We start from the raw sequence: 16,897 nt of genomic DNA, 5'->3' as shown, positions 1-16,897 counted from the left end.
CATTCATTACTTTCACTTGCTGTTTACACATTATTTACACATTATTTACAATTCCACTTGCACTGTTTTACTCAATAGAAAGATTGTAGTCACTCTTTTATCAATTGTCAGCCCTTTACCTCTTTCCACACGAGGTTTAGTAGGGGGTAAAGGTCACAGGGCCCTTTGCATGAGGGTGAAAAGTCCCTGAAGCTAGCAAGAGCGAACTGACGTACCTCCACGTTAGAAGATGAGAGTGAACTGATAAGGGTGGGCTGGGATGGTGGCCTACCTAGGGAACTTTATTACTACCAGCGTTAGCCTCTTGAAACAGCTATATATAGCAGTGAAATGATTGGCAGGAAATCTAGACAATACATTATAAATTAGGTAGTTCCAGGTGAACGTAAATATCACTTAGGCTTCTCCCTTCCCTCCTGATATGTATATTTATTACAAAAATAGATTATACGGCATACTTGAAGGGGAAATAAACAGCGAAAATTAGCGAATGAGTGCACATGAGGTGTTGTCAGGTGATAATTAGCCAATTCCAGGTATATGGCACTCTCACTTACCTTATTTCTTTCTTGTATATATTATTTGGTATAAGAATAAGGCATAGGGCTTATTTCAATGGATGAAATCAGTGAAAAATTCCAGGGAAGATTTACTTAGCGTAGCACGGCCGGGAAGGTGAGAGGATAGGGTAATGGAGGGGAGGTAGGGAGGGGAGTCAAGAACGGGGAGAAATGGCTAAATTGTCAACAATGGGTGGGAGTACAGATGAGATTAGGAGTGCTGACTAGTGTTGGACATTGGCAGTACTGATAGATGATACAAGCCCCCACTTGGAAGCCCGGGTGAATTCAAAATAACACAGAATCACTAAAGCGATGCCCCGCGGTATGATCCCTTGCTCCCAAGCATCACGAAAGTGATGCCCCGCGGTTAAGGGGTTAAGCTAACTGTACCTGCATTTACCTATTCAGGCCAAGAAAAAAAAAAGGTATGTACAGCTTGTTCTCAGATTGAAAGAGTTAATATGTTCATTGGTGACCACATATCCAACATGTGGAATTGTAGTGTCCCAGTGGGTTAAGGCACTCCATCTAGGTGTGACCCAGCTTAAATCCAATTTATATTGCTTTCTGAATGCCATTCTTTGGGGACAGTGAATAGTCACTCACCATACTTGGACTGAGTAACGTAGCCCCGAGCCCCTGTCCTCCTGGTGGAACAATAGAGGATGAAGAGATATGCAGTTCTTGATCACCTTTTAAATCAGATGAAATATATTTTGGTTTATGCATATTTCCTTCAGTTGCTTTTATCTGTTGTAAGAGAGACTTTTTGAGTTAGGAAGTCACACGCAGTATAATCTTCACTGAACCCCCTCAGTATAATGGGCATTAATAAACTGAATAAAATTTTCTGAACGTAGCATCAGTAAATTAAAAAATGTCACATGATTCACATGGTCAGATGTAAAGGAGAATAGTAACCTAGCCTTAACCCTTTACATCTGAGGGGCAGTGAAGTGGGATTGGCTGTGATGTTTTATTACAAAGGAGTGTTAGGCAAGGGTTAAAGTGATGCTGGAACACTGTGTGATTGTGGATGTGGTGTGATGAGCATATGCAGCTGAAAGCTCTCTGACCCTGTATTCTATAATGTGCAGCACAGTAGTAGAAATATGTGTGCCACTTTATGCCATTGGTGGTCTGGTGTTTAGAATACATCAGTCAGGGTAGTGGCTTTCCATAGGTTTGATAGTCAAGAGGTAGCTGGAGGCTTTCTGATCATATAAAGCCACCAAAGGAAGTAGGCTGGTTATCTGCACATACACACAGCATACTGGACTACACTAACCTAGCCTCCAACCTGTTCTTCTTGAAGTAGTTGAAATAGAATTGTGTGCTGGATGACTTATGTCCACATTTGAAAAAAAAAATTTTACTTTGGAGATTTAGCAGTTTTGTCAGAATGTGGTGAAGAGGCTTAAGTCAGACCTGAATTGTTAGTCTCCCCAGTAAACATTTGTAACAAATATGGGTTTAATTCTTTCAGTTGAATAACCCAAAGCAGTAGATATCAAGACATAACTGATTACTAATGTTTTTACATGGTGGTCGTCTCTCCAGGTCACGAGAGACAGTGGTGGGCAGTGTGCTGAGTCGCAGTCTGGAGGTTCTGAGGTTCACTGGTGCTGATGACCACCACCTGTCACCTCTCAAGTCCCCCTCCACTGCCCCACCGCCCAGCCCAGCCACTCTGTTGGCAGCCATGGCAACACAGCAGACCAGAGCACAGGTATGCATTCACACCTTTTCAGTAAATTACATTTATGCATCCAGTCTCTTAATAAATTACAAGTACAGCCCACCCTCATTTTTATGATAGATAATATAACAAATTTAGTGTTGTAGTGATCATTTAAACAAGAAAAATTACTGTATGACAAGAAATCAAGGATCAGTGATTGTATAAGTGAAAAAACAATAATCTATCTATCTATCTATTGCCAGATGCCTCAATCCCGTTTGGGGTGGCCACAAACAAATCTCCTCCAAGTCGCCCTGTCCCCCGCCATTTCACTGCCCTGCTCCCAACTCACACCATCCTCTCTCATATACCTCTCCACCCCATCCCTCCATCTCATCCTCGGCCTCCCCCTCCCTCTTCCCCCCTCCACCTCACTCACATACACTTTCTTCGTCAGTCTTTCACCCTTCATCCTCTCCACATGGCCAAACCACCTCAGTGTGTTCCTCATAACGCTTCCTATCACATCCACATCCACACCACAACGCTCCTTTATGTCCTCATTCGTCAGCCTGTCTCTCCATATGACTCCACAGGCTCCTCTTAAATAACTCATTTCCACTGCTCTCACTCTTGACTTGTGTCCTTCCAACAACGTCCAAGCTTCACTTCCATACGTCAGAGTTGGTATCACAATACTGTCATGTAGTAACTTTTTCACTTCCATGCTCACTTCCCTGTTTCTTATCATTGCTTTCAAAGAACCAGCAACCTTTCTTCCCTGCTGTACCCTTTCAAGCACTTCACCCTCCAAACCTCCATCCTTACTCATCACACTACCCAAGTACTTAAACATACTCACATTTTCCAATTCCTCACCATCCAACCTTGCTGTCCATTCACTGACTTCACCTCTCTCAAAGACCATCACTTTACTCTTCGCTACATTCACCTTTAGATTCCGTTTCTTACACACTCTCCCAAACTCATCCACCAAGCCTTGCAGCTCCCCTTCATCTTCACTCAACAACACAGTATCATCTGCAAACAACAGTACAGGGAGTTTCCAAACACTATCCTCTCTCACCAGGGCCACTCCAACATCCACTACCCTACCTTGTACCTCTTTTATTACCCCATCCATGTACAGATTGAACAACCATGGAGACATGACACATCCCTGTTTCAACCCAACCTTCAAAGAGAAAAATTCACTTAGTTCACCATCCACACGCACTGCAGCCTTTGCACCATCGTACATACTCTTCACAGCATTCAACAACTTCCCATCTACTCCATATATTCTTAACACTTTCCACAATCCTTGTCTATCCACCCTGTCATGTGCTTTCTCCAAATCCATGAAAGCCGCATACAACTTCTTTCCCTTCTCTAGAAACTTTTCCACTAAAGATCTAAGAATGAATATCTGATCTACAGAACCTCTTCCCCTCCTAAAGCCTCCCTGTTCTTCTTCAACTAATTTCTCTGTTCTTTCTCTAACTCTGTCAATAAGTATCCTACCATACACTTTTCCTATTATACTAAGAAGACAGATGCCCCTGTGATTACCACACACTTCTTTTTCCCCTTTTCCTTTGTACAAGGGAATAATTATACCTGACTTCCAATCCTCTGGGACTCTACCTTCCTCCCAGACCAATCTGCACATCTTCCACATCCATTCTACTACTATCTCTCCCCCATGCTTCAGCATTTCAGCACACACTCCATCAATTCCTGGGGCTTTCCCCGATTTAACTTTCTTCATTGCTTCCACAACTTCTATCCTACTGATTTCTTCCTGTCTTCTCACCTCTCTCCTTCTCCCAGCCATTCCCCAGCCACTTATACTCAATTACTTCCATCCTCTATGTTCAACAATTCCTTAAAGTGTTCTCTCCATCTGCTCACTTTTTCTCCCTTCTCCACTAGTAATCTACCATTTTTATCTTTCACTCCACTGCTAACTTCACTTCCACCCTGTCTTACTCTTTTCACCTCTTTCCAGAACATTTTCTTACAGTCCCTCCACTTTACACTCAAATTCCTTCCAAATTCCTCATCCACTCTCTTCTTACTCTCTCTTACTAATCTTTTCACCTCTCTCTTTCTTTCCACATATAACTCTCTCTTCCGTCTCTCAACTTCTTCCACGGCCCTATTTCTCATCCATTCTTTGTATACTTTCTTCTTTTGTGCCACAGCCTGTCTCACCTCTTCAGTCCACCACGCTGTTCCTTGCACCCCCCTCCGTCTTCTCTTCCTTCCACGCACCACATGACATGCTGCACATATTTCTTCTGTAAATATCCTGCAGACACCTTCCACGTCTCCCATCTGCTCCAGTTCATATTTGCCCAATCGTTCCTCCACTTCTCTCTTATACTCTGCCTTTCTCATCCTCTTGTAACCTTTCCGCTCTCCTTGCAACTACTCCTTCCTCTCGTCTTTCCCTTCTTCTATTCGTCCATCTTACTTGAATTTTAATTCTGGCCACCACCAAGTAGTGGTCAGAAAGTCCACTCCCCAACCTCTATAAACTCTTGCATCCATTACACATCTTTGCATCCTTTCATCCACACACACATAATCAATCATTGCCTTCCTTTCATTCAGTACACCACCCACCCTTCTCATCATTCGCCATGTATACCTGTGGATCATTTTATGCCTGAAGAGGGTATTGGCTATCACCAACCCCCTCCCAGCACAAATGTCCACTAACGCACTCCCATTCTCATCTATCTCAGCAGGCACACCCCACTCACCAACTATTCCATCCACCTTCACATTCCCAACTTTACCACCCATCGATCAAAAACACTCTGTCATTCCTTCCAAACTTTTCCATGCACACTTCTACATTTGTCCAGAACTCTTCTCTCACTCTTCTAGCACGATCTGGCGTTGGCGCATACACACACACAATCGCCCACGTTTGTATTCCAACTTTCAACTTTACCCACACAATCCTTGACCCAACTGATCCATACTGTCTTATGCTCTTCTTCCATCTTTACTCACAACTATACATACTCCTTCCTTTGCCGTCTCATTCTCACCTACTCCTGCACATATACCCCATCCATACTCCCATTCCCTCACACTTTCTCCTCTCCATTTTGTTTCAGTTATTCCACATACATCCACTTTTGCACCCTCAACCACCTGGACAATCTCTCTCTCTTTCACCTCATCATTCGCTCCCCTTACATTCCACGTAGCCATTTTCAAGTCCTTTGTCCGGTCCTGGGTCGTCATCGTTTGGTCAGTACTTGTCCGAGGCTTATTGTTTGATTTTTTAGTTAGTTGTTTTCCGGGGAGGGGCACTAACCCTCCGCCAACCCTTTTAGTCGCCTTTTACGACAAGCAGGGATACTGGGGGAGTATTCTTGAAAAACCCCCCTACCCCCAGGGGACAATAATAAAGCCAAAAAAAAAAGGTCCTAAATTCTTATTGATCATATAAACAAATGGTAGTATACCCAGTGATCATATAATGAGGAGATACTGTATACATATCAGTAAGTTATAGGTAAGCATCCAGTCTTTCAGTTATTTTTGTACTACAGTGGAATCTCCTAAATCACTGCTTGATGAGACTGAGCACATGCCGCGATATGAGAATTCCACAATTTATAAATAACTAACTGGAAGTGGTGGGAGAGTTCAAATGCCTGGGTACGGTGATAGAAATGAGAGGAAATTGTGCAAAAGAAGTGGAATGCAGAGTGACACAAGGAAGGAAGGTAGCTGGTACAATGAAGGCCTCGATAAGAAACAGATGCTTGAGTGTTGTTGCTGCACGAGGCTTACATGAATGAGTGTTAGTGCCATCTTTAACATATGGATGTGAGACTATGGTGTGGCATGAAAATGAATAGTCAGGAGTGAGAGCAGTGGAGATGGGACTTCTGAGGAATGTATGTGTAGTACAGAGGGTGGATAGGATACAAAATAATGTGATTCGTGAATGATGTGGAGTGAGGAAGTCTGTGGACACCATAATTGAAGAAAGTGAGATGATGTGGTCATGTTGAGAGAATGGATAACAACAGAGTGGTGAAAAAGGTATATCTGAGTGAACCTGAAGGAGGGAGGAGGCGAGGTAGGCCAAGGAGAAGGTGGAGGGATATGGTGGATGAGTGTGTGAGGAAGAGAGATTTGGAATTCAGTGAGGCTAGGGGACCGACAAGAGATAAAGCTGGCTAGATGAATATTGTGAGGAGAAGTGCATGATCAGGGATTTGACACCCCTTTTTTACGTGACAGCGTCCGGATTGACTGTATCGGATACGTATCTGTGAAGCTACAGAATGTGGTGAAAGTTTTTGGCGTATCAGATAGAACCAGGATTCTGGGGACTTGAATGATGAGTGAATGGAGGCGAGACCCATTGGAGTGGGCAAGCTTGGGCTGTCTGGACGCCGCTACTCCTCACCCTGCCCTAGGGTGGGAAAGGAGGTTCGGGTAATGGTGATGATGATGATAATGTTGTAAAACTCCCTGTTTTATTTAATTGTTTAGTATCCGGCTTTTCAAATTGTTACCAAGCATTGAAGGGCAATGACACAGGCTTTAAGAATGCAGTAGAACTTTACGTAGTATGGCTGATATTGTGTTATTTAAAATCCTTTTTGAACAGTCACGTCTTGAGGCATTAGAGTTGATGTTGACACTGCTGACTCCGGATAAAGAGAACCAGGAAGAGGAGGAAGAAAAGAAGAAGAAGAAGAAGAAAAAGAAGAGTGATGATAGGAAAGAAAAGAAATGTGATGGGGATGATGATGATGGAGTAAAGCAACACCCTACTCTGGACAAGGCTTGCGGCTCACTTCTTCCTTCGGTAGGTTACTGGTACTGATTGTGAAAGTTAGTTATTTATTCAGGTACTGTATAGCATTTTAATATTTGCAGTTCATTATATCTCCAAAGTTTTTTTTATCCACCTTCTGTGGTTAGAAACGAAATGTTAAGAATTAAAAATGATATGGTGGATATCAGAATGTCCGGGGAGTGATGAACTAAATGGTTTCCAGAGTGGTAGGAGGTAATGTACTAGGGTTGTTTTCTGAGCCCATTCATGTTTACTGTGGTGCTTGAGGCATTGTTGAGTGACACTAAGATTGGTTCCCTTTAGAATTAATATACCAAAGACTTTGTGTTGACTGCAGAAAATGAGAGGGAAGCCATAAAGTGAAAGGAGTTGGAGAGATAGAATTGAGTCAGAAACATTGAAGGTGAATGTGGATAAAGTGAAAGTAATAGCTACTCAGATGGATGGTTGCTCTGTGGGTATGGAAGGTATGATTATTAATTTTGCGTTACGAGGGTGTATGGAGTAAATTAATCTCTTGCAGTGTATTGCAACATGTGGTACATTAGAGGAGCAGGAATGCAGCAGTGAACTATAGGATGTGGTTTGCTTTGAGTTTGCTGTGTTTAGAGGTGAACAAGGAGGACTGTATGTGCCAGGATAGACTTGGTAGATAAGTCTTTGGAATGTACAGTATAGAGGAATTTGTTATCTGGGTGATATAATGTGTCTCAGGAGGTGGAGTTAAAAGTGGCTGGAAGAAGTTCATTGAACTGGTGCTTTTCCTGATATGGAGATTACTCTCCTTTTACACGTAGAGATTATTGTTAGTTGCATGTGTAAGAAGGGTAATGCTTTGTGGCACTGAAACTGGCAGTGAAGGGGTCAGTCTTGAGCCCCATATTGTTTGTCATGGCCCTTGAAGCTCTGTCATTTGACTTCAGAAATGGACACCAGTGATGAGATGTTGTATGCTGATGACTTGATGTTGATTGCAGAGAATGTAAGGGAGGTGGGGGAAAGGTTTAGGAAATGGAGAGATGGAATGGGGCACAAGGGTTTGAAAGTAAATGTGGATAAAACAAAAGCTAAGATATCCAGGGCTGGTGGCAATACTGTCAAAGCAGAGGGAGATTGGTCATGTGCAGTTTGCCACAAGGGTGTTAGATATAACTCCATCTTGTACAGTGTTTGTGATAAGTAAGTGCATAAGAGATGTAATGGTATTTAAGGTAGACTACAAGATAATGTTGATTTCGTGTGTGTGGTGTGTCGGGGAGAGCACGTAGAGATTGTCAGGTGTGAAAGGATTGATCTTAGTAATGAGTCTCTTGAGTGTGTGGAAGAGTTTTATTATTTGGGGGACATGTTATGTGCTGGAGTTAGCTCTGTGGCTAGGGTAAGGAGTGGTTGGAGGAAGTTCATGGAGCTGTTGTATCTTCTGATAATGAGAGGGCTCTTCCTTCATGCTCAGGGATCTTTGTATGGAGCATGTGTTAGGAGTGTAGTGCTATGTTAGGAATGTAATGGTAGTGAGACCTGGGCACTAAAGGAAGAGAATATTTGTGGGTTCAGGCATGCGGAAATGACATTGATTAGATGGATGTGCATTGTGTCCTTGAATGCAAGGCCTGGGGGAGCTAAGTTTATGGTTGAAGAGTTGAGAGGTTGAATGAGATTGGAGTGTTTTGGCGTTGTGATGAGGTGAGGTAGATTGAGATAGTTTGGGCATGTGTAGAGGATGAAGGGTAACAGTTGGATGTGGAAGGTGGGAAGTGTGAAAGTTGGGGGTAGGACTGCGAGAAGCAGACTGAAAATGACTTGGGATGAGGTCATTGAGTGTGACCTCAGAGATAAGGGACTGAATAGGGAGGGTGCAAGAGATCGAGAAGTGTAGAGAGCCATCATTAGGTGACCAAGGCCGATGCATGCAAGCATATTGGAGCCTTTATAAATGATACGAAATAGTGAAGGAGTAGGACATGCATGATTGTGTGAACAGAAATGAGGATGACTACATTGATGTATAGTCCTTCCCTGAATGACAGAGTTGCAGATGGCATAATTGCTCTGAGCAGCTAAGAGATCAGGTGGAAATTGGTGATGTGTTGCATTGAGGGAGAGTGAATGGTTTGGACTTATGGAGAGAATGAAGGATGAAAATGGAGAGAAAAGGTTTAGGAGAGTGAATGTGGAGGATAGAGCACCAAGAAGTAGACCTAAAAAAACCTAGGCTGAAGTACAAAATTATCTCATGGTTAAGGGTTTGAATAGATTTTGATTAGCATGAATACCTACCATCCAGTGAACAAGGCTGACCCATGCAGGTATGTACAGAGTCTTTTTGATGAAACAGACATATACCGGTAATCCTTGTTGTGGTGCTGCCCTTAACAGTAAATTGAATTATTTTTCTTCATTAAAGCAGCTCTTGTCCTGACTACAAAGCTGTCTGTAATTCTGCACAGACTAATTAGGCTTGGTACTGTGCACTTCCGTCAAGGCATTAACTTCTAAAATGCATGGATGACAGCTATAGCCATCATAAAACATATGTTCGGGGTGGCTTGGATGATGGCTACAACCACTTTGCGTTTCCTGTCAGTGTTTGAATTCCCATCAATTTTATTTAGTGCCCAGTGAGTGATATAAGCTTGTAGGAGGCACATGGAAATCCAAGCCTGTTTTCTGCTTGCCATGGTAGTGTAAACAGGGAGGAGTTCTGAATCTGCATCATCTGATTCTCTTCCTGCTGTGAGTGGTGCCCGATCGCTGCCACCTACACCCCTGCCAAGCCCCTCACTCGTCTGGGGAAGGGGTTGAGTGAAACTGTGATTGGCAGGGTGCTAAAAATGATGGTGTTGTCATTTTCAAGTGGCAAAGCGATATCTTAGAGCAGAGGTTATCGTGTAGATTAACGTGCCCAAGCCACCCTCCCGGCCCTCCTTCCATAGCTTTATGCTGCCACTTGAGAGTGAATCTGATGATCTCCTAGTACCTGACTATAATCCTCTAGTGCTTGTTGATGTTCCCTACCCTTTTGACACCTCAGGAGACTCCTTTGAGGTGTCAGATTATGACACTGAGACCCAGGCAGACAGAAGTCATAAGCTGAATAAATGCTGCATTTCAGTCACCCAGCCACCTCTGCAGTGGCATTGCAGAGGCTTTTTGTCTCCACCACCCACATTAAGGTGAAGTACTAGACACTGGTGTGTGGGAAAGTGCAAATAGTGTACATAGTGGTATTAATACATAACAAGTTTGAAATTTTTACGAAACATATAAGAAAATGTTCTCAGGTTACAGTGTTAAGTGTGCTTGCAGTACAAATGCAGGTATTACAGTAATTATGCATGCAAATTAGAGTGGTTGTGATAGTAAACTAGAAAATATTTTGTGCACTTCCTCTGGTGTATTAGTAATACTACATAAGAATTTAGAATATAAGGAAAAGTATGGATATAAGGATGTGATATCTGGATACAGTGAAAGTGAACTCACAATACAAGTGCCAGTAAGTGTTACAGTAACCTAGTACGATATACATGCAAACTGCATTTGCTGTGATAGTAAACTAGTATTTATTTTGTGCAGTTCCTCTAGTGCAGTAATAACTTAACCAAGTAAGTGCTTTAGAAAATAAGAAATCTACTGGAGTAAGAGAATAAAACAGTCTGTAGGGTAACTCAAGTGATTTTAGTGACACAGGAAATGTACACACAGAGAAAGTGAAAATAATCTTTTGTGACAAGTACAGTAATGTGTAACAAACATTGGAATTTCTTTTCTCTCACCCATGCCATGCACTGTAGTACACAATGATACTTTGGAAAGGCCAGAAATATTGGATGAGTAAACTGCCCTAGTCACAGGTACAAAGGGTGGTGATTCATTTGTACAGCAGTGGCAGGGGCAGTGGAGAGAAGTGTCAAGGTTATGTGAGGCAAAGGAGAGCATGAGCAATTGCGAACCTGGAATCCATGTCTGGCTGAGGCAGGCGTGCAGGCTGTGCACTGTAGTCACTAACACCCACTCATATGAATGCAGCCTTCCACCCCCCCCCCCAATTGCCTCCATTCATCACCTTCTACCTCCATAAACACCTATACCTAGAGGCATGGGAACATTTGCAATTGAAATATTAAGGATTGATGAGTATTCTGATCTTTAATTGAAGGTTCTGTGTGCTGTAGTTACAGAGCTGTGACTGGTTGAAAATAGCCTACCCTTGTGTACCAGAAGAACTGGGTTTTTAAGACCCCCAAGATTTAGGGGTTAAGAGAAAGATACCATATAAACTACTTAAAAGATCAGTTATGTAAACAGATACATATATATATATATATATATATATATATATATATATATATATTTAGTTCAGTAACTAATGTACATTAGTATAAATCAGGTACTGAAACACGATACTGGACTGTACTTGAACATTTCTAAAAAGCATTATAATAATGTGCCGCAGTTGTCTAAAAAAGCAGTGTCTGGCACCCAGATATTTATTTAAAACATAAATACTGATGATTTCACAAGTCATTGCTTTTACATAGGTAGCTACATTGCATGGCATGTAAAGATTGTGTCACATGGCATTTTGGGCTAACATGTATGCCATTTGCACTAGCAAAAACAATTAGCAAAATGGAGCATTGTTACACTGGTGTGGTTTGTTGCCATGCTGCCCTACAGGAACAAACAGAAGGTATTTAGAGTTTATTAACTCATTAACTGCTCATGGCGGTTTTTTGGAGGTGTCCGTGGTGCTCAGACATAGGGGTAAAAATGTAATTTCCCAAAAGCCAAATTTTGTCTTGGGAATTGAGAGAACACATGCCAGAGTATATACAGTAGTAACGAAATATTAGCTCAATATTTACCTTGGTAAAGCCATGGATGAACATCAAAGTGTCTGATTCCCTATTGGAATGTATGGTTTTCAGTTTCTATTTCGGTTTCGGTTTTGAAGGCTCAAACATGCTTGCATGGGTCGGCCTTGATCACCATGGCATTATATTTGAAATTCACCCATGCAGCTAGGGCTGTATTGAGCAGTCGCACTCGGAACAACCCAGGCTGTATAGAGCAGTTAACGGGTTAAGAATCCTGCATTGAGAGAAGCTGTAACAGACCTTCTTGTGCTTCAGAGGCCACTGTTAATCAGTGTTGTGCCTCTGCCATACAATTAATGAATTTATGTATATGCAGAAGGTGATAAAGAGGCTATGGTGAAATTTGTTAGCATGTGCTGAGTCCAAACAATAAATTTTATAACACAAGATTCTGCATTGATTGATAAGCATAAGATTTTCATTTCATTACAGCTCCTCACAACTTTGAAAACATTGAACAGCATTACCTGTACTAAATTACAAACAGACACCTCCAAGACCCATGCCATCAGTACTACCATCCCCTCTTAAAAAGAACAAGCAGATATTATTGTGGATCACTACTCAAACATAAGCTGCCATATATCAACATGCAGAGTCAGAAGAATGTGCTTCAGTGCATAAGCAGTCCTTTTCATTCGACCACAATGTAACCTTCTTCACTCCAGAACAGACACAGTGTACTGTGTTGTAGCAGGCGTTAATGTATCTCTTAGCCGAGTCATTTCACTTTTGTAATGGCTCCTGTGATGTCACTCAGGTAAAATAAATTTTCAAAAGCAAGTTCCTGAGTAGTTTATTTTTATTTGTTGCAGATGGCTAAGGAAAAATACTAATTTGTACTGGGCAAAACAGCAGAAGATGGATAGCAACATGTGACCCTGTATGGAACTCAGATTATGTTGTCATATAGATACAGTAATTGATCTTTAACTTTACGTGGAGAGTTTTGTTTTTAGATGGAGTAGTCAGACTTGGGTGAAGTAAGTTATCATCATCACCATCATCCAGACCTACTTTTCCACCCCAAGGTGGAGCAAGGTGGGGTCCAGAGAACTAGAAAAAAATTGATAGATTTAAATACTAACCAAACATTGCCGAGTAAAATTAACCCCACTCCCATTCACTCATGCCACCAGAATCCTGGCTCCACCTGATTCCTCAAAAAACATTTTGCATGTAAATTCATACTCACCTATCTGACAGCCAGTCCAATGACTGTCAGGTTAAAAATTGTGCCAGATCCAGGTTATACACTGTACACAAAATTCATCCAGCCAACTCAGTTGCATGTGAGTTTCCTAGCTTCATTAGCTGCTATACTTCTCTTTCTCACACACTCATTTACCGTATCTATTCACCTTTTAGGCCTACCATGCCTCCTGTATTTCCAGTATGACATATCAAGATGTGTTAATTTTCAGTCTAAAATTAATATGTTCGTACATTGTGAGAGTAGCTGCCTTGCATATAATGAGGTTTGCTGATTATGGAGAGAGCTGAATTTCAGTCAGAAATTTGTTACTTAAAGATCTTCTTGTTAACCCATGGCATCCGGGTGTCATGTATTGATGACCGCCTGGAGATATCCAAGTACATGTATATACAGTATACGTGATTTAGTGTTTCACAACATTTTATGAATATTTCGCTAGTAATTACCACGACAGGCAAACACTAGCAACCCTACTGCACGCATCCCAGTCATGCTTCTGTTACCTGAGTACCTCCGTCATGGGTACATCTACGCAAAAAGTTTTCTGTGTTTCCTGTGAGACATCAGCCAGCCTGCCTCAAAGCACTCCCCTGCTCACCCCACTCCACACCCACACCATACTTCTCAAAGCCTACATGGAAATGGTGTTTGTGGTTGATTGCGGTATTCTGAAAGCTTTTTATTATTGTGGAGGGCTAATATAAGCCTTACTTGTGCCGTGCATAGGGACATAGTCACAGAAAACATAAAAAGTTACCGCACTTCCAAAGGCTCTCTCTCTCTCTGACTCTGTGCATTACCCAGACAATCTGAGGCCATCAGCTTGAAGTTGAGGGATTTGTGAGTATTATGATACTGTACTTAGTTTTTTATTTTTGGCCAAGTATTAGCTAAGATATTATGGTTTAAAAGAAAACAGTGATTTTCCAAACATCCCCAGCTGGGGGAAGGGTCAGTGGAAATAAACGCCAGATGCCATAGGTTAAGGGAGGGGGACCATAAATGCCCCCACCATCCACCCCTCGCCCGATGACGACTCGAGGTGCCTGGAACCACTGTCTGACTCTCTTCTTCTTCATTTCTGCAACATTCGCGGCCTTTCCTCTAACTTTTGCTCTGTTGAGCACCACCTCTCCTCCTCTAAACCTCACTTTCTTTTTCTAACGGAGACTCAGCTGTCTGAGGCAACTGACAGCAAACCCTTTTCTGTATCCTCCTACTTTCTCTATACTCATTTCAAAGCCAAAGGTGGCTGTTGTGTATATATACGCAACGACTTATCTTGCTCTCGTGTTCCTGAACTCGATTCTTCTGAATTCTCTACACTTTGGCTTCGGCTTTCCTGTCATTCTCTGACTAAATATATCTGTGCTGTTTACTTATCCCCTAATTCTACTGACTATCAAAAATTCTTCGACTATCCTACTTCTATGATGGAACACATTCTATGCATTTCTCCTTTCACTGAAATCTCCATTCTAGGAGATTTCAGTGTTCACCACCACCTTTGGCTCTCCTCTCCTTTCACGGATCCACCTGGTGAACAAGACTACATCTTTTCTATCCTTAATGACCTAGAGCAGCTTGTACAGCACCCTACCCGTATCCCTGACCGCCTTGGAGAGAGCTCCAACATACTTGACCTCTTCCTCACAACTAATCCTTCTGCTTACTCTGTTAATCTTTTCTCTCCGTTGGGCTCCTCCGATCACAACCTTATTACCTTAACCTGTCCTATCACTCCGGTACAGCCTGTGGACCCTCCAGGGAAACGTCGTCTGTGGCATTTTGGAGCCACGGACTGGGAGGCCCTCAGGCAGTACTTCTTTGATTTTCCCTGGAATGATTATTGCTTCCATGGCCAGGAGCCATCTGAGTGTGCCTTGCGCATTACGGAGGTTATTCTCTCGGGCATGGAAGCATACATTCCTTTCTCATATCCTTTGACTAACGCAAGAAAGCCTTGGTTTAATCACGCTTGTTCTAATGCTGTCCGCAACAAGGAGAGGGCCTACAAAAGGTACCGGAGGCAACCCACCCCTGAATCACATCATCTTTACGTTTCTGCCCGGAATCGTGCTAAGTCTGTTCTTCGCTCTACTAAAAATAATTTCATCCATACTAATAATGCTCTCAACTCTACAACTCGAATTCTTCCCGCTCCTTCTGGCACCTTGCCAAAAATCTTTCTAACAACTTTACCTCATCATCCTTCCCTCCTCTTTTCTACTCTGATGGTTCTGTAGCTATTTCTTCTACTGATAAAGCAGATCTCTTCGCACAGACTTTCTCCTCCAATTCCACCTTAGACGATTCCGGTGCTGTTCCTCCATCACTTCCCCCCTCTGACTTCCTCATGGCTGACATTAAAATTTCTTCAGTTGATGTATTTTCTGCCATCACTGGCCTCAGTACTAACAAGGCATATGGGCCTGATGGGGTCCCTCCTGTTGTTCTCAAGAACTGTGCTTCTGTGCTTACACCCTGCCTAGGCAAACTTTTTCGCCTTTGTCTGTCAACTTGTACCTTTCCTTCTTGCTGGAAGTTTGCTCTCATTCAGCCAGTCCCAAAGAAGGGTGACCACTCCCAACCCTCCAACTATCGTCCAATTGCTTTAATGTCCTGTATTTCAAAAGTTTTCGAGTCAATTCTCAATAGAAATATTTTAAGGCATCTTTCCTATCACAACCTTCTTTCCGATCGTCAGTATGGGTTCCGTCAGGGACGCTCCACTGGCGATCTTCTCACCTACCTTTCAGACTCCTGGTCATCCTCCTTTCGGGACTTTGGCGAAAGCTTTGCCATTGCACTTGATATCTCAAAGGCTTTCGATCGAGTCTGGCATAAATCTTTAATTTCCAAACTGCCCTCCTACGGTTTCTATCCTTCTATCTATGCCTTCATCGCTAGCTTCCTTTCTGGTCGTTCTATAGCCGCTGTTGTAGACGGCCATCGTTCTTCTCCTAGATCTATCAACAGTGGTGTTCCTCAGGGCTCTGTCCTATCACCAACTCTCTTCCTTTTATTTATCAATGATCTTCTAAGCTGTACATCTAACCCTATCCACTCATACGCTGATGACTCCACCCTTCACCTTTCCATTCGGTTCCCACAACGCCCTTCTCAACAGTTACTTCAATAAGCAAGGGATGAGGCTATGGCACACCTAATGTCTGACTTGGCTTATATCTCTGACTGGGGTAAAAATAATATGGTTGTTTTTAATGCATCTAAGACTCAGTTCTTACACCTATCAACCCGACAGAATCTTCCACAGGTATACCCACTAATGTTTAATAATATTCAGCTTAGTCCTGCATCATCCTTGAACATGCTTGGGGTTTCATTTACTCGGGACTTATCTTGGAAAGATCATATTACATCTCTTGTAAAATCTGCTTCCAAGAGATTGGGTGTGCTAAGCCGACTCTGCTCTTTCTTTACCCCTAAACAATTGTTGACTCTATACAGGGGTTTTATCCGCCCCTGTGTGGAGTACAACTCTCATGTGTGGGGAGGCTTCCCACATGCAGCTCTTCTCAATAGGGTGGAGTCAAAGGCTTTTCATCTCATTAACTCTCCTCCTCTTACTGACTCCCTTCAACCTCTGTCTCTTCGCCGCACTGTTGCATCTTTATCTGTTTTCTGTCGCTACTTTAATGGTCACTGCTCCTCTGAACTGTCAGCTTGCATTCCTCCACCTCTACGACGGGCGCA

The 16,897-nt window shown here is 42.5% G+C and overlaps 1 protein-coding gene across 1 annotated transcript in view; it reads left to right on the top strand.

Annotated features, from left to right (window-relative positions):
- LOC145403091 (putative E3 ubiquitin-protein ligase HERC1) overlaps window positions 1-16,897 on the top strand; it is a 597,230-nt gene that overhangs the window by 334,046 nt on the left and 246,287 nt on the right. The window contains 2 exon segments of the mRNA XM_080274923.1: window positions 2,124-2,292; window positions 6,893-7,093. Coding sequence (XP_080131049.1) covers window positions 2,124-2,292; window positions 6,893-7,093 — 370 coding nt within the window.

Source organism: Coenobita brevimanus, chromosome 60 (genome assembly GCF_032717465.1).
Source record: "Coenobita brevimanus isolate Jiangsu-jjx chromosome 60, ASM3271746v2, whole genome shotgun sequence".
NCBI classification, from domain to species: Eukaryota; Metazoa; Arthropoda; class Malacostraca; order Decapoda; family Coenobitidae; genus Coenobita; species Coenobita brevimanus.
This window is presented reverse-complemented; position numbering and strand designations above follow the sequence as displayed.